The sequence below is a fragment of the Triplophysa rosa genome, linkage group LG2 (assembly GCF_024868665.1).
Source record: "Triplophysa rosa linkage group LG2, Trosa_1v2, whole genome shotgun sequence".
NCBI lineage: Eukaryota > Metazoa > Chordata > Actinopteri > Cypriniformes > Nemacheilidae > Triplophysa > Triplophysa rosa.
In genome coordinates this window covers 19541295-19563664 of record NC_079891.1, presented here as the reverse complement: position 1 = coordinate 19563664, position 22370 = coordinate 19541295, and the positions used below count along the sequence as shown (strand labels likewise).

At 38.1% G+C, this 22370-nt stretch overlaps 1 protein-coding gene and 1 long non-coding RNA gene across 2 annotated transcripts; both read left to right on the top strand.

The window, feature by feature from the left end:
* The first annotated feature begins 1346 nt into the window (after positions 1–1346).
* Positions 1347–13762, top strand: gjd1a (gap junction protein delta 1a). Its single transcript, XM_057328877.1, has 2 exons — positions 1347–2281; positions 12520–13762. Exons 1-2 carry the CDS (start codon positions 2211–2213, stop codon positions 13358–13360), a joined length of 912 nt encoding a protein of 303 aa, XP_057184860.1. The 5' UTR covers positions 1347–2210; the 3' UTR covers positions 13361–13762.
* Positions 13763–16979: 3217 nt separating this feature from the next.
* On the top strand, positions 16980–18086 carry LOC130551336 (uncharacterized). Its single transcript, XR_008962586.1, has 3 exons — positions 16980–17195; positions 17269–17306; positions 17774–18086. It is a non-coding gene; the product is annotated as an uncharacterized LOC130551336 (long non-coding RNA).
* Positions 18087–22370: the final 4284 nt, after the last annotated feature.

The following is a 22370-nucleotide window of genomic DNA, read 5'->3' as shown; positions in this document are numbered from 1 at the left end:
TGGGATGAGACGAGAATTTTTTTGGGAGTGGAACGGGAGTAATTTGAAAATCCATCCCTGTGTCACCCTCTAGTGTGGAACACCCCATGTTTATATAATTTGATTGTGTGTGTGTGCGTGCGTGCGTGCGTGCGTGCGTGCGTGCGTGCGTGCGTGTGTGTGTGTGTGTGAAAGAGAAATAGCTGTTGTAGGTCACATACGACACACCTGTGTCTCTTGCCTTCGAGCCCACACATCTATCAAAGCACTCTTGACAATTTGATCTCACTTCCTGTCCATCACCTACATGTATAAAGTGTTTTTATACTGTGTGAAGAGAGAAAACCTGACAGCCAAAGTCAGTGTGTTCTTACCCATAATGCCCCCCTTAATAATGAGATCGCTGCTCTGCGATCAACTATTTCATTTCAGAGTCAATCAGGCAGTGACAGTGCAGGAAATGTTAATGGCTGCTTGGCTGTGTGCATAGTGAAGTTCTCTCCTTTATGGACAGTACAACACTAATGTAATAATACACAGTGTTACCATGATACAGTACATACTCACTATAACTGGATTAATCGTCACACAAACATGATGCAGACACAACTGTACAAATATGCAGTTATTTAAGTAGAGCATGTGCTTTATTGAAATGATGATACATCAAACTCTAATATGTCTTCAGATTTATTTCCCTTATTCTGTGTTTACACCTGCAACCTGAGTCACATGACAGGGGTGAAGTGAGGAAACATGCAGGGGTGGGGGGATATACCCGAAATGTTAATCAAATAAATGCAGCACTCAGAAGTGATAGAAAGAGGTATGAGGAAAAAATAGATGGGGGATGTAAGAAAATTAAATAAGCACATTAAATAAGTGCATCATAGGAAAGAAAACTGGTGCAGAGAAGAATGGGTGTGATTTTGAGCAGAACAAATCAGGAGAAAAGGAGATGAGAGAGAGATGAGAGAGGTAGTGCAGAATCACAATACCCCAATAACCCTCTTGACACCAACACAAGCTGAGAGGAAACACTCAGTTTTCTAAACTTTCTGAACGAAGTCTAAAAAATGCAGGTGTTTAATGACACATTTATATTTAAACCACACACCTTTAAAAATCAACAGATGTGATCATCATGCTCACCTAATGTCTCTATGTAACCACCTATATGTCCATTTACTTCTATAGCTCTATATTCAGGTTTCATTCCTGCAGTACATAGTCTGAAGTGAAACGGTCAGCATGTGACAGAGCGAGGGATATATATACTTATATAAAGTGAGAGAAAATAGGGGAGGGGGAGCTGGTCTGGTATGGAGGGAGGGTGGCATGCTTACAGCATGTGACAGAAAGAGAGAGAGAGAGAGAGGAGGAGGAACAGAGGGAAAGGTATCATCAGCAGCAACAGCAGTGCAGCACAAAGGCGAGCGCAACGGGGGAAGGTGAAGAGAGTGAATGAGTGAGAGAGAGAGAGAGAGAGAGAGAGAGAGAGAGAGAGAGAAAGAAGAAGAAGAGGTTTGAGGAGGATTGAGTCCTTTGCCGCAGACATGACCACAGGCTCATCATTCAACCGGACGTAACCTTGACGATCCTCGTCTGCTGCTGCTGCACACTGGAGCACAGCAGAGTGTGCGATGTGTGTGTGAGGGTGCGCTCAGGCGTTGCTATGAGAGTCGCATCATCTTTTACAGCGTGTACATGTGTGCTCCGTTAACGTTCGGCTCAACTAATGGAAAAAGGAACCGTCAAGTGCGTGAGTGTGTGTGAGAAAGCGTGAGTGTGAATCGAGTGCCATACAAAAGGTCAAATAGGTGTAGAATAGGTCTATCAGTACGGTTGTAAGAAGGCGGGATAAAATGCAAGAGCAAGTAAAGCATTCTTAACCTAAAGAGAAAGCGAGAGAGAGAGACAATATAGTGAAGAGACGGACAGTGTGTGTGAGACAGTGAGAGATGCGGTATGGTTGAAGTCTCTGTGCCTCAGCATCATCAGATTTTCTGCTGCAGATGCTACAGTAGCTCATCTCTGCACTAGAGCGCTACCCTGACACACACACACACACGCGCAGAAACGAACAGACGCACACAGCTGCAGCTTTGGGGAGGAACCAAAGGATCCGCTCAAAGGTCAATAGAGGGACGCTGGAAGAGCGGCCGAGGGCAGAGGTCGGGACACCTCCAGCTGAAGGTCAGAGGCGGCACAAGAGCCATAAGAAAGGCATCATGGGCGAGTGGACTATATTGGAGAGGTTGCTGGAGGCTGCGGTGCAGCAGCACTCTACTATGATCGGCAGGTTAGAGCTACAGTGCAGCACACATACACCTTACATACAGTACATGCCTCCCATACGCATAAATACATCTTATATAAACATTCCTACCTCACATCACATACCTATATGCCTCATACAGTATATATACCTTACATATACATCCATACGGTGCCTCACATACACATATATACCTCATACAGTACATATACCTTCCGTATACTGTACATCCATACTTCACATACACAAAAATACCTCACATAAAGTGTGTTTTTGTGCAAATAATGTGAAATAAAAGTGTCATGCTGTATTTATTTATAGGTACCTTTTAAAAAGTTTGGGTAATTGACAGAAATTAAACAGAAGGCATCCCATACAATCTGCTCTCTCTCTCTCTCTCTCTCTCTCTCTCTCTTACTTTGATGCTGAGTTAAGTGTCAGTAGATAATCAATAGGCTGCATGATGGGCTTTTAAGCCTCAGACCTGCTATTAATAGAGAGATTGTGAATATGGTTGCTGTTACTTATTGGTTGATATAAGGGATATTGACAGCATCATGAAAAAAATGTTACACTCCCATCAACACACAAACACCCATACTGTAGTGTGTCCTAAAGTGTGTATGCGTGTGTGTCAGACTTGAGTAAGCACTACTCTCTGCTGTGGTCATTAACCTTAACTGCAGGTAGCCCTACATCAAGGGCACGTCCTTCTCCTCTCTGTGAGAGATTGTGTGTATGGCACACAGGGCATGAAAGAGGGTGAGCAGGACTCTCAGGTATATGAGAAATATGTATGTGTCATGGACTGCATGACGACTTAAACGTGGACCCTCAGACCTCTTTAAAGGTTTTTCATCTAATGACCCTCAAACCTTGAAGTAAATCGTTTCCCCTCAGTTGATTAGACATCAGTCGACTCCTACGGCCAGCAGTCAATCACTTCACTTTAATCGATCACAAAACATCTCACATTGTCAGAAGCAGACATGATGGGATTTTATGAATATTTGAGCTGCTGGGGTTGTCTCGGGTTAACTAATTGCGTTACATACATTATGCAACATTACCTGCACACAAGTTTGTGTCTAAGTGGGACCTTTCCATTGACTTCTACTGTTTTATAATTTTGTTGCTATTTAATTTTTTACTATTTTATCTTTCTATTGATATTTTCTTCTGTTTTTCTAACCCGAATGGAAACAATTTGCCGTTTTATAATTTATATGTATTCTAATTCAAATTTCCATTCATTTCTATTTGGGGACACATTTTAAATATTTTTGAAGGAAAACAGACATTTTTTTGCATGTCTGCTTGATGTACACTGTAAAACTTTACTGTAATTTCGCAGCAGGCTTGCCGGTAACTTACTGTAGATTTAATATACAATTACAAAAACCTAATTTATATATTTTTCTTTCATAAAACAAGACTAAATATCTTAGGTCACTTTTCTTGTTATGTAAATGTATCTTAATTTAAGAAATATTTTTACTAGAAAACAAGACAAAAATGCTTAGGAAGAATGTCATTTTTTGCAGTGTTGCTGTGCAAATGCCAGTGTCTTCTTGCTCATTTTGAATCTCAAAAGCCAAAGTGTTTTAATTTTGATTAAAGTAATTGAAAACAGTACTAATAAGAAATTAGTATTATGTAGTAATTAAATCTACAGTATGTTACTGGCAAACCTGCTGCAAAACTACAGCAAAGTTTTACAGTGTACCATAGACAATGGACTACCCTATGTTTTATACATTTAGACAATTATAGAGCAAACTTGCAATGCACCAGAGATTCAAATATTTATATACGTTTCATAATTTTCCTGTTTTCTATTATTTAATGTATATTTTCCTTATTTTTATACAGTTTAGTCATTTTATTCTAAAATGTATTGTCTGTGAATCTGCCTTGCAAAAATGCAAAATTGTTAAAAGCGCTATTGAATTTCAATTTCAATCAAATAAAAATAGAGTCTAATTCATTAATTATATTTACTACAGATCAAGTAGGTGATAGGCTCAGGTTATAGAGAGGCAGTATATAAATGTATTATTTTTGGTTGATAAAAAAATGATATGTGATATAGATATTTAGATGATATACTGTAGATTTAAATTTGAAGCATTTTATCTATTTGGGGAAGTTCTCAGTGATCTTCTTTAACTCAGTTTTAAAGAATAGGCATTTCTGTTCTTTAAAAAGAAACACATTTGTTTTTCAAACTGACGCTGTTTTTGGAGTTTGTGTCACAGTGTTGTTTGTGTTTTTAAAAACACACTTGTTCATGAATGTGTCTCTATATCTGTACGAGCATGTGAGACAATCAGCGGGTGTCTCTCTCTCTTCCTTTGAGGTCTGATCAAGCACTTGAGGCCGGAATCACAGCAACAGAATGAATAAATGAATGAAACCGATGAAAAAAGCATCGACTATCATTCATCAGCTACTCTCTCAGAACACAAAAGACAAACACACTGCACCTCAGAGAATTGAACGGTACTGTTTAGCGTGTTGACAAAATGTTTATATGCTCTCCTACTTATAAGTCGCTTTGCATAAAAGCGTCTGCAAAATGAATAAATGTAAATGTAATTTGCCAGTCAGTTGTATTAGCTCTGACACACATTTTGTTCTATTTTTCAGTCTAAATTGTGTTTAGTAGAAATTATGAGCACCAATTTTTGTATACAGTATGTTTACTCATTGGTCCCAGGTTCTATTTATATTAGCGATGGACCTGTCTCTACATAACTGATCCTATAATAAAAAGACAAGCAAACACTTTACTGTACACTGAATGTGTTCATGTTTTTATATCCCGGTGGGGACCTAAACCTGAATGCACACCAACACATGTGGACTCGTGTCACTGTGGGGACCAAAATTGAGGTCCCCATGGGCACAAAAGCTTATAAATCGTACAGAACAATATTTTTTAAAAATCTAAAAATGCAAAAAGTTTTCTATGATCTTTAGGTTTAGGGGTTGGGTTAGGGGTAGGGGATAAAATATACAGTTTGTACAGTATAAAAAACATTACGCCTATGGACTGTCCCCACGGAGATAGTAAACCAGACATGTGTGTGTGTGTGTGTGTGTGTGCATGTGCATTCATGTTTGTATATCCCGGTGGGGACCTAAACCTGAATGCACACCAACACATGGGTACTCGTGTCACCGTGGGGACCAAAATTGAGTTCCCCACTGGCAAAAAAGCTTATAAATTGTACAGAACAATATTTTTTTTTAAATCTAAAAATGCAAAAAGTGTTCTATGATCTTTAGGTTTAGGGGTTGGGTTAGGGATAGGGGATAAAATATACAGTTTGTACAGTATACAACTCATTACGCCTAAGGACTGTCCCCATGGAGATAGTATACCAGTGCGTGTGTGTGTGCGTGTGTGTGTGTGCGTGTGTGTGTGTGTGTGTGTGTTCATGTTTGTATATCCCGGTGGGGACCTAAACCTGAATGCACACCAACACATGGGGACTCGTGTCACCGTGGGGACCAAAATTGAGGTCCTCATGGGCACAAAAGCTTATAAATTGTACAGAACAATATTTTTTACAAATCTAAAAATGCAAAAAGTGTTCTATGATCTTTAGGTTTAGGGATAGGGTTAGGGATAGGGGATAGAATATACAGTTTGTACAGTATAAAAACATTACGCCTATGGACTGTCCCCACGGGGATAGTCAACCAAAGCCTGTGTGTGTGTGTGTGTGCTGTGTGTGTGTGTGCGTGTGTGTGTGTGTGTGTGTGTGTGTGTGTGTGAAACTGATAGCTGTTTTGGTTTCAACTAGTCAATATTTTCTTCATGCTATAGTTTTGAGTGGTCACAACATTGTAATCGATACTTTTCTCCAGTTTCTGTCTGGACAGAGTAGCGTATGAGCCAGTGGAACACTGGATTTCATTGCATTAAACATGTATTCAGCGGCTGAATGAGCAGAAGTCTACTAATATTCTTACCAAGATTATATATAGAATTATCATGCTCCATTTTTTATAATCTCTTACGCACATATGCACATATATTTTATGCCATTATACTGTGGTAAGGGTAAAGTAATATGTCAATCAATTCTTGTAGCGGCCAATGAGAACTTAATGGAGCAATAGAGAGGGAAATAGAGAAATCAAGGCTAAAAACTGATAAGTGGTAGAGAGGTTTAAATGCCACAATTCTTCTGGGCACCAACTTTAATTATTAGCTCCTATACCCACCAATCCATATACGCATGCTCCACACACATCCACTTTACATCATCCTATTTACAAATATAAACATATCCCAGTGTGTCCTTTCTCTAAGGAATATCAGTCTTGTCCTCTGTCCTCTTCTTCCTCAGTATTCAGGATGTAGGGCATTGCTAGATGTCTTTTTAGAAGTAGGATGTATTTGATTTATTCACACTCAGTCAGGCAGTCAGAGGAGAGAGAGCATGTGAGGCAAACCTCCAGAATGATACTCAAATGCATATCTGTGTATGTGTCCTCAATTTGTATGTCTAAATAATTGTGTTATACAGGATGTGTGTTTGTGTGCAGGATACGTGTAGGATGTGTGTGTGTGCAGATTTGAGATAGTAAAACTGCAATACACTCTTAAAAATAAAGGTGCTTTAAAGGTTCTTCACAGCGATGCCATAGAAGAATCATTTTTGGTTCCACAAAGAACCATTCAGTCAAAGGTTCTTTAAAGAACCATCTCTTTCTTACTTTTATATAATCTGAAGAACCAGATGTTAAAGGTTCTTTATGGAACCAATGCCTTTTGAAGCACCTTTTTTTAAAGAGTGTAATAGCATAAATAAAAATTAGGTGAATGAATAAAAGTCACAAATGCAGAGATTTAACCTGAAAGGGATACCTTAAGGCAAACATCTTTGGCTCAGTATGAAAAACAAAAGTTGTTAATAGTAGATCCCCATCATGGTAGAAAAACAAACACAAACCTAATGGATAACACACGTTTAATAGCTCACACATCAGAGATGATCAATTATAAATACATTTTGTTAGTGGATGCTGTGAGGGATGGGTTTAAATGTGTGATTAGGAATAGGGAATAGAAAATAACATTTAGTTGGAGTCTGCGCTAAGATACCAAAACAAACATGTGTGCTATGCTGTGGAGAGAGAGGATATAGACAGGATAGAGCTTTTAAAATCTAGTGAAAAGAATACTGTTAGTTTTAGTAACCTTTCCTTCATTGTTCTTGTTCTTGATCTGTTACTAATTTTAAATGGTGAGACGTGTGTGTAGTTTTGGAATTGTAAATTCATGTAAATTGATTGCTTTTAAAAACTCTATGGGGCTGTGTTGTAAGGCATTAGTCAATCATAATTATAGTTTGTTTATAGCTGGGTGCCAGAAAAATACAGTAAAAATAACAATAACAGTCTTTACAAATTGCAGTCTTTGTAATTTGATGTTTTGGCTCTATTTCCAAAATGTGTGAAAAGTCTGTAAAATGACAGTCTTTTACATTATACATGAAAAGTCTGTAAAAAATAACAGTAAAATTCTGTAAAATTACAGTGTATGTAATTACAGTAGAGGTCTTATGGTAGGTCCCTATCTAGTATGTTTGCAGGCAGACTGATGTGTATTATGTGTTATGGGGACTTTTGATAGAAATAAAGATTTTTATACTGTAAAAAATGTATATTCAATCCCCTAATCCTCAACCTACCCCTAAACCTAAATCTCACACAAACCTTTCTGCATTTTTACCTTTTCAAATAATCATCATTTAGTTTGATTTATAAGCTGTTTTTCTCGTGGGGTCCACAAAAATGTCCCCACAAGGTCAAAAAGTACTGGTATAACTATCTTTCTGGGGACATCCACTGTAAATTACATTGCTGCAAAGTGACATGATACACACACTATGCAAGATTTCAGCACAAACACTCACACATAAGATCAGGTGCTGTGTTATTAGTCCTTTAGTGGTTTCACTTCAAATATATGCTGTGATTCCCAGTATTTGCTCCCAGAGCTCTGTCTCCATCTGTTTCTCAGTATTTCTTGGTTTGTCTTGCTGTTCTTCTACTCTTCCTCTGCCCATCTGTCTGTGTCCTCCTCCTTTCTTCCTTCTTTCCTCCTTCAGTCATTCTGTCTATCTTTTCCTTCCATCTTGCTCTTTCCCTTTATATCTTTCATATCCCTTTATATCTGCACCTCTTTTCATATATGTTTCTCATTGTTACCTATTTTTACACTCTTACATTTTTTCTTTTCATTAATTCTTTCGTGACCCCTCTCTCTCTCTCTCTCTCTCTCTCTCTGCTCATTCCTCTATTTCCCAAATACTATCAATCACTCCTCCCTCCTTATCGTTCTCTCTCTCTTTTTTTCTGGTACAGTGGAGAGTGCTGAGTGGTTCACTATGTGGTTGCTATAGTAACGGCAGCAGGGAGTGGGGGATGTGCTGCTAATTTAAAGACCCACCAGGGTTCTTAGGCACTGATACAAAGCTAAAGAGCTAACGTTAATAATTGTTTATTTTATGCTAACTATCATAATAATTATGTAAAGGTTACGCCGCCATTTAAACTGAGAAACATTTCTTGCTGTTCAATTACAGTAAAGTGCCATTGACTTTCTTAGAGAATCATAACTGTCCTTGCGTACCGCAAATGTTCACCATATGTCCGTTAATTCAGAAAAACAGTGCTAACTGTTAGCCTCACTAATGTTAGCCTCTAAGCCACGTATTTACAGCAAAGGCACTAATTATTTACAGAACTGTGCCAATGGCCACTTTTTTTGGCTACGTTGTATCCAATAGTGTTTTTATTATTTGTTTTGTAGGGACTTATTTTTAACAATTATTCAAGAAAACGTGTTAAGCCATAAATCATTCAAACCAGTATCAAGATTACAAACTGTAACTGAACGCAAAAAAGTATATTAAATAAATATATAAATAAAACAAAGGTACAAAACTGTCTATTTTGAAGAGGCCATATGCAGCACCCTCTATGAAGCTTTGTAAAGTGACATAACTGTATAAAACTTATTGTGTTTTGTAACTGAATGTAGGTATTAAAAATAATAAATAGGTAATTAATTTACAATAAGAGTGTGTTCATATTAATAGCAATTTCTCTGACTGGTGGATCTATTTTCAAGATTTTAGAATTCTTCACAATCTGATTACATTTTTAAAGGAGTCATCGGATGAAAATCCAAAATTTTCTGTGTTCAAGTGCTATAATCGGGTGCATCTAACCCAGAAAACGTGAAAAACAAGATCCCAGTAAGTTTGTTTTGATTAGCCTTTCCCTGCAAGCATGTGAGAAATCGAGCCGTTCAGGTTTCGCTCCTGTTGTGACGTAAAAGCAGGATCTTATTATAATATTACTGCCCCTTAATCTACACTATTCCACCCACTGTGCTGCCGCCATTGTTGTTTCACAAGCGACAGCGGTGTACGTGACGCCATGGCTAAAGTTCGTGGACAACAAGAAACATGCAATGTAGTCGCTGCACAGAGTCCTAACCTTGGAAGAGACAGGAGTGGATTTATTTTATTTTTAGTGGAATCCCTCAGAAACCATAAATTTGCGCGAATCACTTCAAGCCAGAGTGCTTTATCAATCTGGGACAGTACAAGCAGGATTAGCTTCAAAGTTGTTCCTCAAGAGGGATCGAGACCAACTGAATGAGACAAAGCTGCCAATTGACGTACATGTACCGTATATATAGGAGGATAACGTTAGCATATGATAGCGAACGGAGCTAAGTCAGTCATGGGCTAAATAGAACATTCAAAGCCAGTGTTACACTTACTCTATATTTATATGTTGGCAAATGGGCACTTGGAGTTTAGCTGTATGTATGTTAATACATTATGTGCGTTAATATGTTCAGCTGTGGTGAGCTGTTTGTTTTGCTAATGAACAGGGGCGAACACTGTGGATAGTTTCATTTTAAACGTCTCAAATCATTCGTCCTTAGGCTGAAAAATCTGTCACAGCATAATAGTTATGTGCTCACGTTGTGTGTGTAACGTTATAACTTGTCAAGGACAAGCGCTAAAATCCACGTAATTCCGCTGAGATCTGCAGGTGCGCATTCCGTGGATTTTAGGCAAGCATACACGCACAACGTGAGCACATTACTAGGATGCGATGTTTGCTGTAATGGATTTTTTAGTCTCCGGACGAATTATTTGAGATGTTTAAAATGAAACTAACCGCAGAGGAGTTCAGGAAACATAATTTAGCTAAACCATTGCCATGGCAGTACTACACGTGTGTTGTGTTGACACGCCGGACGGAAGGGGGGTGGGGTGCGCTGTAACTCATTATCATTTAAAGAGACATGCACCAAAACGGGTTGCTGTGAGCATAGTTGTTTTTGACGAGGCAAAAAGGGTTTTGTTTACACAGCCATTGAGTGTTTTTAAGCAAAATATGTTCCAGACATTTCATGAAGACCCTTATAAATCATACCAACTTGTTGAAAGTGCTCATCCGATCAGTCCTTTAACAACTATAAATTGAGTTTATGCCCACCATCTGTCTTAAAAGTACAAATTCTTACAAATAAAAATAGAAAAAATTCTCTATTTGGGATAAAAGGAATTTTAAAACCGACGTGTTGTGCTCTATATATTCTTAGTCCTACTTAACTGCCATCCAGGTGGTTTCATGAGACTTGAGATCAGTTTAATTTATTTAAATGCTAGTACTGTAAAATATCAGCGTATTAAGTGTACATTCTTCTGACATCCCTTCACCGGCCTTTACTCTATTAATTAAGTCCAGAAGGGGGACTTGAGCTGGAGCTTCTCCATTGTGAACAGCAAGCCAAACCTGTTTGCCTTTATCACTCTCAAAGATGCCAACTCGTTTGATACATATGCACATTGCTGGACTGCAGTCTGTTGTACTCAGGCTTGGTTTCTTGGCACTATTATGCTTTGACTGTGTCCCCAAATTGTATCTTATGCTACCAATTGAGTAACGATAATATACAATGTAAAGAAAATGCTATAGAATAATAATATTAGAATAATGTTGAATTACCCCAATATGGCACCCATGAGAAAAACAGCTTATAAAATGTATGTGCTCATGCATCAAGCGCAACCAGCAATGGATGACGTCATGGCTGGCTCAGGAGCAAGGTTATTAATACTGGGAGTGAAGGACAATATCAGCACAAGTGTGTGTAGGTGTGTGTGAATGAGAAAGATTTGTGTGCTCTGCCTGCATCTGTAAGAAAGATTGCTGTAGGAGCGCTGAAGATGTATGAACGTGCAACAGAAGGGTGGAGATGTTCTGCTCTAAATTACCTGCTCACGTGAGCGCCAGCTATGCATGAAATGTTTCAGTGATAATTGCCATCATATTACTCATCAGAGTAACATCAATGTCAATCTTTCTCTATGGTTAGACTTTGAATCGCTTCTGTCCTTATCTGTTACAGACATCAGGTGTGTCTGAACGCACAATTGAGTCTTTATCTATGCATGTGTGTCTGGGTGGTATGATTTAAAAAAAATGTCACTATACAAAGATATGATATAGAAAATAGCATACACAAGTTTTATGCTCTGATGGCCTTGATGCAGCATATGCCCCAGTTATCATAAGGGAATATGTCCCTGCACACACTTACACAGAGATATGAATGAATGTTAAGATGGCTTGAATTGCCTACAAAGATATTTTAAAAACTAGCTTAATTACCTCACGACACTGCAGTAAATCATTAAAACCGATGTGTGTATTTTCAGCATCACTAACGTCACCCAACATCACCCAATGGAATTCCTGAACACTCTCCCCAATCCTTTGGATGAACAAACACGCTTTTGGTAGCACGAACGACGCTGTTTGACTAGTTGTGATGCTTAAACAAACACAGAGAGGTTTTGACCTCAGAATAGAGCCACAGAATTTACATTTTTCTGGAAAATTATTCTGTGAATTGGTAACTCATTATTGTGTAAGCACATTGAGCTGGGATAGGAAAAAACTTCAAATCAATAGAAGGCAATTTTGAAATGATAAATATCATGTTTGTAAATTAATACAGTAAATATGCACTATTATTCACTCTGTATTGCTGTGTCTTCATATGTGAGATAGAAGGAGTTAAGTAACAAAACACTGTGCTGCTCAAGATGAAACCCAAACTAATCCTTTTTTCTTGTTTTTTCTTTTTCCCTCTCTCATTCCTGTATCTTTTACTGCCGTCCTCTTTCTATCTCTTTTTTTCTCCTTCAAAGGATCCTGCTGACAGTGGTGGTGATATTTCGGATCCTCATTGTAGGAATAGTGGGAGAGAAGGTGTATGAAGATGAACAGATAATGTTTATCTGTAACACGTTGCAGCCGGGTTGCAACCAGGCCTGCTACGATAAAGCCTTCCCCATCTCCCATATCCGTTACTGGGTTTTCCAGATCATCTTGGTGTGCACCCCAAGCCTCTGTTTTATCACTTACTCTGTGCACCAGTCTGCCAAGTACAAAGATCGCACCTATACCTATCTGCACGGCCCTTACATCGATCACGGACACGGACACGGACACGGGCCGAGCCGCAAGCTCCGAAACATCAATGGCATCCTAGTGCACCCGGAAAGCAAAGATGAGCATGAATGTATGGATTTGAAAGATATTCCCAATATTCCACAGGGGGTCACGTACTCCAAAACTAACAAGATGCGTCAACAGGAGGGCATTTCCCGTTTCTACGTCATACAGGTGGTGTTCCGTAACGTTTTGGAAATTGGATTTCTTGCTGGTCAGTACTTCTTGTACGGATTCAATGTTCCCGCCATGTTCGAGTGCGACCGTTACCCCTGCGTGAAGGAGGTAGAATGCTACGTTTCACGTCCCACAGAGAAGACAGTTTTCCTCGTGTTCATGTTTGCGGTTAGCGGGATCTGCGTGGTGCTAAATTTGGCCGAGCTTAACCACCTGGGTTGGCGGAAGATTAAGGCAGCGATCCGTGGGGTCCAGGCTCGGAGAAAGTCCATTTGCGAGATCCGGAAAAAGGATGTGTCCCACCTATCCTCTGTGCCCAACTTGGGCCGCACCCAATCTAGTGAATCTGCCTATGTCTGACGGCGAATAGGGGAGGGGCTTAGACGAGGTTGGGAGTGGCTGATGAGGCGACGGCCACGCCCTGTGCTGCACACTTGACACTTGATTTTATGCATAGTTAAGACAGGGCAAGCGAGGGGAAGGGTGTAAAAAAAGAAAATGAGTGAGGGAGGGTTTTAGTTGAATGTTAAATTCATTAAATAATATTCAGATTTGGCATTTGAAACTTTGTGGAGAGTAAAATTAAACTCTTTCAAACTTTAATTATGACCACTGTGGAACAGGAGGGGGGCTTACACTCTGTACAAAAACACATTTACACTGAAGACAGATATATATGGATATCCAAGAGCCCCCAAAACATCTTACAAGTCTTCCAACAGAAAGGAGACATTTAAGAAATTAAACTGCTTGTTGTCTAAAGAGATGTCGAAAACCGAGGGATTAGAAAGACAATAGAGAGAGCGAGAATATGCTCAGCAAATGACTCTGAAAAACCTTGACATTTTCTTCAGAGTCAATGCTGATACATCCCTTAATTTGAAAGAGCCTGAATAGGATGAACATTGGATGTACAAAAGAGCAAAGTTTAAAATTGTATTTCAGCACAGACTCCTCTACGCCTCTCCCCCACCACTTGCTTTCTTTCATTTCATCTCTCTCTTCTTTCTTGGTCTCTTTCTGCATAGTTTTATAGACATACTGTAGGTATTATGTATAAAAGGCAAGGCGAGAACATGAACATTGAACATCTGCTAACCACCCCCTCGTTTGCTGGAGGGCCATAAGAGACTCACATGAAAATCAACATTGACTTTATTGTTCACACTGTTCAAATCCCTCAACTTATCAAGCACTGCTGTACATATCTTAAAATACCAATACTGCAAAGTTCATGTATTTCACACACTGATGTGTAGCTTTTGCCATTATTTTAAAAAAGATTGCCAAAATGAAAAAAGAAAGGTGTCATAATAATTGTGTTCTTTATTCGCATTTGTTCTGTATTGAACAAGAAATTGTCATTTTATACTATGGGCATTTCCAGAAAAAGGCATGTTATGATGCATCATTAGAATGGCTAGATAGTGTTACGAGCTGTATAGAAACAGATTGTTTCTTTTTTGCACCCAGATTTTTGGTGGTGTATTTTGAAGCATGCGGGCAGGAGATCTATAGCTCTACTGGAATGGCAGAGAGAGTCTATACTGATTAAGGCTCCATTGCAGCAATAATAAACATATATAAATAATATAAAATATATATAAATAAATACATGTCATAATAATAAATAAACTATTAAAGAAATTAAATAGAGTGGCACAAATATTTTTTCAGTTGTTTCTGTGTGTGAGGTTGTGTGTGTGTTTCCACTCAAGTGGGTTTGTTGCTCAAGGGTCTTTTTCGAGAATGCATCATTTAAGAGAGTGAAAGCACAAATCACAAACACTAAAAAAAGTATCACACAGCGCTAGATCCTTTGCATAGTTTTTCAAGGCGCACAAGTGGAAAAGCATTTGTATTTTACACTCAAAAAAAAGATTTTGCTGCTTGTTCAATTTACTTAACTTAAGTTAAATCAACACAACTTTTGGAGAATTTGGTCACAACATGATTTTTTATGTTTAGTCATATAACCCTATCGGGACAACATAAAGGAGTTGTGTTGTGTTAACATAAAATAGTTACAATTGGGCAGAGGACTTATATTTCCCAGCATGCTTTGCGTATAACTGCATTTTGAGTTATTTTCTTAAATAAGTGTTATTTTAGGCATTTTTCAATAAAAAGCAACACTTGTTATTGTTTAATGTTCATTTATCTTTAAGGTTTTGAAGAGTTATATTTTTGAGTTTTGTGGTTACCATTGTTCAGAAAAGAGTTGCCTTTGGTTAGGTAGTGGGCGGTTACATTTACAAATTTGAATTACTATTGAGTTTTCTTACTCAATGTCTTTTTATTGAGGACAAATTAAGTTGTGTCTGATTAATGTTAAAAATGTATATAATGAATAAATGAGTGCCTTCATTATATAGCTTAATCGATAAAATTGTTTTTTTATATTGGTTTTATGTAAAATATGCATGTTAGCATAATTGAATTTCATGAACTTAATGATGTAAAACAAAAACAAGACTCTTAATCTGATTCAACTAAACAACATTGCATTAACTTGATGTAAGTATCTTAAGTTTACTGAAATAGATAAGGTTACTTAAATTCAACGTAATCCAGTTATGTGGAACCTGTTGACATAAAAAGGTTAATTAAGTTGAACATATCATTTTTTTGAGTGTACCTTGACCCAGTTGGAAAAGCTTTCACACACATTGTCCTTGTGAGCCATAAGCTTCACAATTATTCTCCATGAAATGTAAAGCAGTAAAGATAGAAGCTGCTAAATTAAGAAATGAAATTACTGTAGATAAGACAGTGTAATTGTTTCTAACGTGGGGTGAGTCAGAGCTGTTACACTTCCTATAGTCTTACCCTTCCCCCCTTTATTTAAAACACAAATGTCCGTGCACTGCAACAGTTTTATATTTAGGACTTGTGCAGCATTTACATTGTCAATGTCACAACTTGTCATTCTAAATATTTTTAAATGTGATATTTTGTACTACTGTCATACTTATTTGTCATAGACTTCTATTCTTAAAGGGTACATAACATGAGATCATGAAAATGACATTTCATGCAGTGTGTAATGTTACCCGTGTTTGAAAGTAAGCAGTCTGCCAAGCTGTAAATCCGAAGGTGAATGAATAACAAAGTTATTGGCTTGGAAAAAAGGGAGTCGACTCTGAATCACGCAAACGAGTCGTCCCCTAGACCGATTCACGAACCGCCGCGGATTTAGGTCACTACATATAGTCTCCGCCTACTTTTTGCCACGCCCGTGAAAACTTCACTCTTTTCCCCCAAACACTGTAGCTCGTGAGCCTCATTCGCGGTAGACCAATCACAGAAGACTAGACCATCTGAGAAATCACATTAGACTAGGCTAGCGGAAAGGAGGGGATTAGACAGATGACTCGCGGAACGAATCATTTGAGAGTAAGTCAAGAAGTAATGTAAGAATAATTGCCTTTTATTAAGAAATAATAGTGTTTTTACACCTTCTATGTACATAAACTTGTTGTTGGACACTCTATAAACCAAAGTAGGACCTTAAAAATCCCTAGTTACGTACTCTTTAAAATTCAAATACAATTGCTTAATTATAGAGGCCAATATAAAGGGCAGATTTCTAAAACTTTTGTCAAGTCACAAAGAACTAGAAAAAGTATAATTTACAATACAATGTCAGAGCTTGTACACACCGGGACGATAATCACACGTGCTGAAAAACAGAAATACCCCGGTACACAAGGTGGCGCTGCGCAACTTTATGCTTCTGACACTCGCTTGTCACACAAAAGAAGAATAAATCTAGCTTCCTCTTCGTCAATGTGTGCTCGGCAAGACCGTTTTGTGCTTGTGGCTACCCGATCCGTCCCGGAAACACGATTTGTTCCGCGCATGCGCGAAACTGACACCACTTCTGGTTAATTTGATTGGACCACTACCAGAAACAAGTATGTCCGTACCATGACTGACTCTACACCAAGTGGGTGTTTTCAGAACCCATGCAGTCAGACCGCAGCTGAAGCTGAGACAATGCATCATTTTAAACATGGCAGCTTTCACAAGGATGTAACCGATCTGCCTTTAATTTCAGATGGGAAATGCTTGCCTCAAGATTGTAGAAGAAGCTGCACGACAACATTTACTGTGTACTATTGTGGCCCGGTTTCACAGACAAGGCTTAGCTTATGCCAGGACTAGGCCTTAGTTAATTATCTGCATGCTGATGGTAAGAATGTTTCATTTGTCAGAGCTGTTAGATAATAAAAGCAAACTCTTACAGTGTTATTTGTTTTTCACAGTATGCACCTGCACATCGTGTCCATTAACATTCACAGAGGTAAGCTGGATTTTCACACAAGAAAACATATGCCATCAAACTACTGTGTGTGCGTTCGTGCATGTGTGTGTTTTAGGAGGAGGTTCCATTGATTTGCCAGTGGTGTTGCATTCAACAAGTGTATGATAGACTATCCTGCCAAGATAATAATATTACATCTGTAAAGTCACTGTTAGTAAAGTGAGAACATATTAGGGACTGTTTAAACTGCCATTTGCAGGTTTCATTCGCGCACACACAGCCAATCTAACGTTGTTTTTAAACGCATCATTTGTTTTTTCATGTCACAGACACCCCATGGTAGGCCAAACCATTGCAGTCTATCTGTCCTTACGGTTTTCTTCCCACCTTTTCGATTTCAACATGGCAGCGGAGTGAAATCTATTGCATGTATGCTGAATATGTGCCTATATACATGCATGCACCTATACACACATGAATACAAACTTGTGTCTTTACTTTACCAGGTGCAGCAGCCAGCCATTGTCAGAGACCTACATTCAGCATGAGACTGAATACAAAGTCACAGAGACTTATTCCATGGGGAGGTGACAGAGCCTGTATTTTTGCGGATGCACAGGGACAATCAACAAAATGTCATCAGAAAGGTCCTGAGGGGTCAATTTTCCAAGGCGAAGGATGACTTTTTGTTTGTATTTCAGTATCAAGAAGACATGGAAACATTTTTTGGCATACTGTATTGATGAACACGGCCTAAAGGTCAATGCCATGTTCCTCAATCAGCAATTTTAAGTAGATGAATAGATTAGTGAGTGAGGGAGGGAGGTAGTGAGTGAGTGTGTGACTGAGGGAGGGAGGGAGGGAGTGATGGAAGGAGGTAGTGAGTGAATGGATGACTAAAGAAAAGAAGGAACAAATGTATAAATAAATAAATTGAATGAATTCAGAAAATTCTGTGTGTTTCTTAAATACAGACATTTGTTAAAGTATGCTAAAATATGTAGAGCATAACATACAAATAAAACACACACTTTACTAAATGGTGTCTTAAAATTCAACTTAATAGTTAACATTGTATTTAATTTTTCAATTATTTAATTGGGGTAACATTTTGTGCCACATATTGACCTTTACATATTTTGCCAAAAAAAGTATTTTAAGAAGAGAATCATTAATAAAAAATAAACTTAGTTTTACTATAAACAAAAAACATTTTTTATGAATAAAAATATTTCTCACTGCTGACATATAACAGGATTCTTAGTGTATCCCTCGTACGTTTCTCCAAACCATTACAAATTGTAATGTGTTTAATGTCCTTTGATGTTAAATGCAATGTTCAATAAAGAGTTTATTTAAAAACTATTTCCGGTATGGAACAAACTTTTTTTTAACTGCTGTAAATTGTATCGACCGGACGTGGCGTCACAAATAGTGTTTCCGGGACGGATCGGGTAGCGACAAGCACCACCAAGTTGTGTTTTACTGTAACTTCAGCAGCTCCAGGCACGTGACCAAAAGCGCCAATCTCATTGGTCGGCCAGTTTTTTTTTTTTAAGTAAAAAAAGACTTTTACGCCTGCCGTTTTGCGCGTCGGTGTGCAATCTCACATTGGCGCCCTTTGTTTAGTCACGAGGCGTTAAACGTCGACGATAAACGCGCGATTATCGTCCCGGTGTGGACAAGCCCTAATAGTACAAAAATATTATAAATGTCTAAATTATAAATCTATTTGGCTGGCAAAACATGAAGTTATCAACACACTCTCTTTTTTCTCACTTCTAACACAAATAGAAGAAGGTCCTCCATTCAAATTACGCAAAGTTTAGTTTTCTTTTTTGTTGTTTTTTTCCTTCTACTTATTATATTTTCAAGCAGATTCTGGCTAGGGGTTCATGAAAGTGTAATGGTTAACAAGCTAACCCTCATGCAAATCTTTTTGCAGTTTTAGATTTCTATTAAGAGATTCTATTCAACAAACACTCCCCCTGTAAACTTCTATGATGCTGAAACTGGTCTCTACTTGGAACAGACAATATTTGTACATCAAAATGCATAAAAAGGATTTCCTGTGAAATCTCCTCCTCCTCCAAATGCAGTGGCTATTCAATAAAAAATGTAAAAATTGGTTTCACATTCAGATATTAATTCAGTTTGTGTCTTACGTCTTAAGTATAAAATCTCCTACAAATCTCCATTGCTCTTTATAAGACCTTAGCCATTCATGAATGCTTGTTAACACTGACATCAGTTCACAGTTCATTTATTATGTGCTGATCCAAGTCTCTGCTAAGAAATGTGTGCTGTGTTGGGGAACATTTGAGATTTCAGTAGCAGAAACATCTATTATTTAGACTACAACAGTGATACTGCAATCACAGCCGCCTGTACACACCAAATGACTCAGCATTAAAAATGAACTCATACAGAGAGAAAAAGAAAGAGGAAAGTATTATTGTATATGTAATAGTGGGACAAGGAGATGTATGACGCAACAGAGGAAAGTGTATATCTGACAGCTAAACAAGTGAAAATAAAAACTGTGTAATCAAAACATGGACCCACATGACCTTTGACCCCGTTGACCTTAGGCACAAAAAATCTAATTTGGTCCCACAATGATGGAGTAAAACAAAAGAAGGCATAGGAACTGGAACAACGATGAAGTGTTAAAATAATCATGATACACAATGAACCAGCGAATACACAAACACATGTAAATGTAAAACATACAGAGAATCATCAATCAAAAGCATTACTATACTGATCTTCCCTGTAATGTTCCATTAATATTGTATCGTAATCCTATCCTCAAAATATGTTATCTAAGTGAGGACAGTTATGAGAGACAGTTCGGGCAGTTGATAGATTTAGAGGACAGAGAGAGACCAGGGGATGAGAGACAGAAAGAGAGAGAGAGAGAGAGAGAGAGAGAGAGAGAGAGAGGGTGCATTAAGTGGATTAAAATACAATGAAGGAAATAGACAGATCAAAATTACAGCACAACAGTGGCACCTGTGACTGATCATAGACCTTGTACGTAAATACAATGAGGGATTATTCAGTTTGTCTTGAAATGTAATGGAATTGAGGTAAAAATCCATTAATGAAAAGGTCAATGCACTAAAGCCAAATGTAGAATCAATATAATGAAATCAATCGGTATATTTATACTCAGACGTAGTCCACACACCACACATGCTATCAGAATGTACTATTTCCCACATTTAGATACAAAATCCCTTTTAACGAACAAATGCTAAAGATCAAAAAGAATTTCTTTCTAAGTGATCTAAGGAGAGGAGATAACTTGCCTCATAGCAGAGCATGAGAGAGAGAGAGAGAGAGAGAGAGAGAGAGAGAGAGAGAGAGAGAGAGAGAGAGAGAGAGAGAGAGAGAGAGAGAGAGAGAGAGAGAGAGAGAGAGAGAGAGAGAGAGAGAGAGAGAGAGAGAGAGAGAGAGAGAGAGAGAGAGAGAGAGAGAGAGAGAGAGATCAGAAGGAATCACATCAGAAGAGGAAAGCAGACCTCACTGCTCACAGCTAATCTGGTATGCTTCAACTCTCAGACAAAACGCACAGTCATGCATACACGCGCAAATACATGACACACTGTCGCTTCAGGTTAACATAGTTTGTGAAATAAAGTAAAAGGCTTCATGTTTATCACACTATGTTTCATCTAACTTTTTGTCACCAGTTGTGAGATTTTTGTCAAAATTTACATTCTGTGACATTATGTGATGGGTTCTCTTTAAGTTGTGTACGTTTTGGGACTTTTTTTGAAAACTAAAAGGTCCTGTCTTGTCGAATTCTACCCTGGTTCTAAAAGCATTTTGAATGCACACAGGAGGACCAATCAGGATCAGCTTCCTCGAGTTATCCAAATATCATACATTTTACAGTATTAAAGGGGAGGTCTGGTGGAATTTCACTTTTTTTTATTTAGTTAGTGAGTAGTATAGCTGTTTGAGCATAAACAACATCTGACAAGTCGCAACGGTCAAAGTTCACAGAAAAGAAAGATATTTTCTTTAACAGAAATCACTTTTTAAAAGCTACAATGAACGGCTCGTTGGGACTACAATGAGCTATTTCTTGCAGTAGTTACATCATGACGGCCAAATTTACATAAACCCTGCCCCCTGGAACACGGATAGGGTAATGGGCAGGATATCTCAACACACACTGTAAGCATAAAAGACTGGCTCAGCTTTACCAATCAGAGCGTTTCGGAAGGAGGGACTTTATAGAATCAGGAACTCAACAGCCTGTTTTCTGAGAACCGAGATGATGGTGTAAAACACAGGTGAAATGACACAGAACCCCTTTAAGGTAATATAAAGGTCAATTAGTCAATAATTTAATTAATGGGGTCTTAATAACAACAATAAATGTTAACATACTTATCTATAGGAAGAAAGCCATTTAACCTGTCCTCGTTTTTGTGGAGTAAAGTCCAGATTCCTAAAATTAACATCTGCACTTGACAAAATATTTGTTACTGAACAACAAACATTATTCGTCCTAAAATATGAAGTAAATGTTATAGACAGCATTACATTTTAGTTTTTTTATACAGTACATTTCAACACAATACTAATTTAATGTTTTGATAAAGATAATAAGCAAACGTTTGTGTTGCTCGAAATGTATTGCTTCAATTAATGTTTTGATAAATAGAACCATACAATTCCCAGCAAATCAGATTCACTTAATAGAACAAGGTTTTATTTCAGCACAGTTTAATTGCCCAATAGGACATTTCCCACACCTTATGCATGACAGGGGGAGCTGTCAAGAATATGAATAGAGGATAGGAGGTCTGAGGTTTCACTGGGTTCGTCGGGTAGGCATCCTCTGTGTTTGGGGGATATATGATTATAGAAATACATAGCATATTTATACTTACCTTTCCTTGCTATTATCCGAGGGACATCTCATGAGTTGTGTGTCCGATCCCACTTTCAACACATCCATTATCCTGGGTGAAAGATGCCTTTTGGTGAGGTGCTGCTGATAATGCCCTTTGTATGGTTCCCATCAATGCGACACATCGTCAGTTGTGCACCTCAGCCTCATTGGGTGTTTGGGCCCTTTATCAC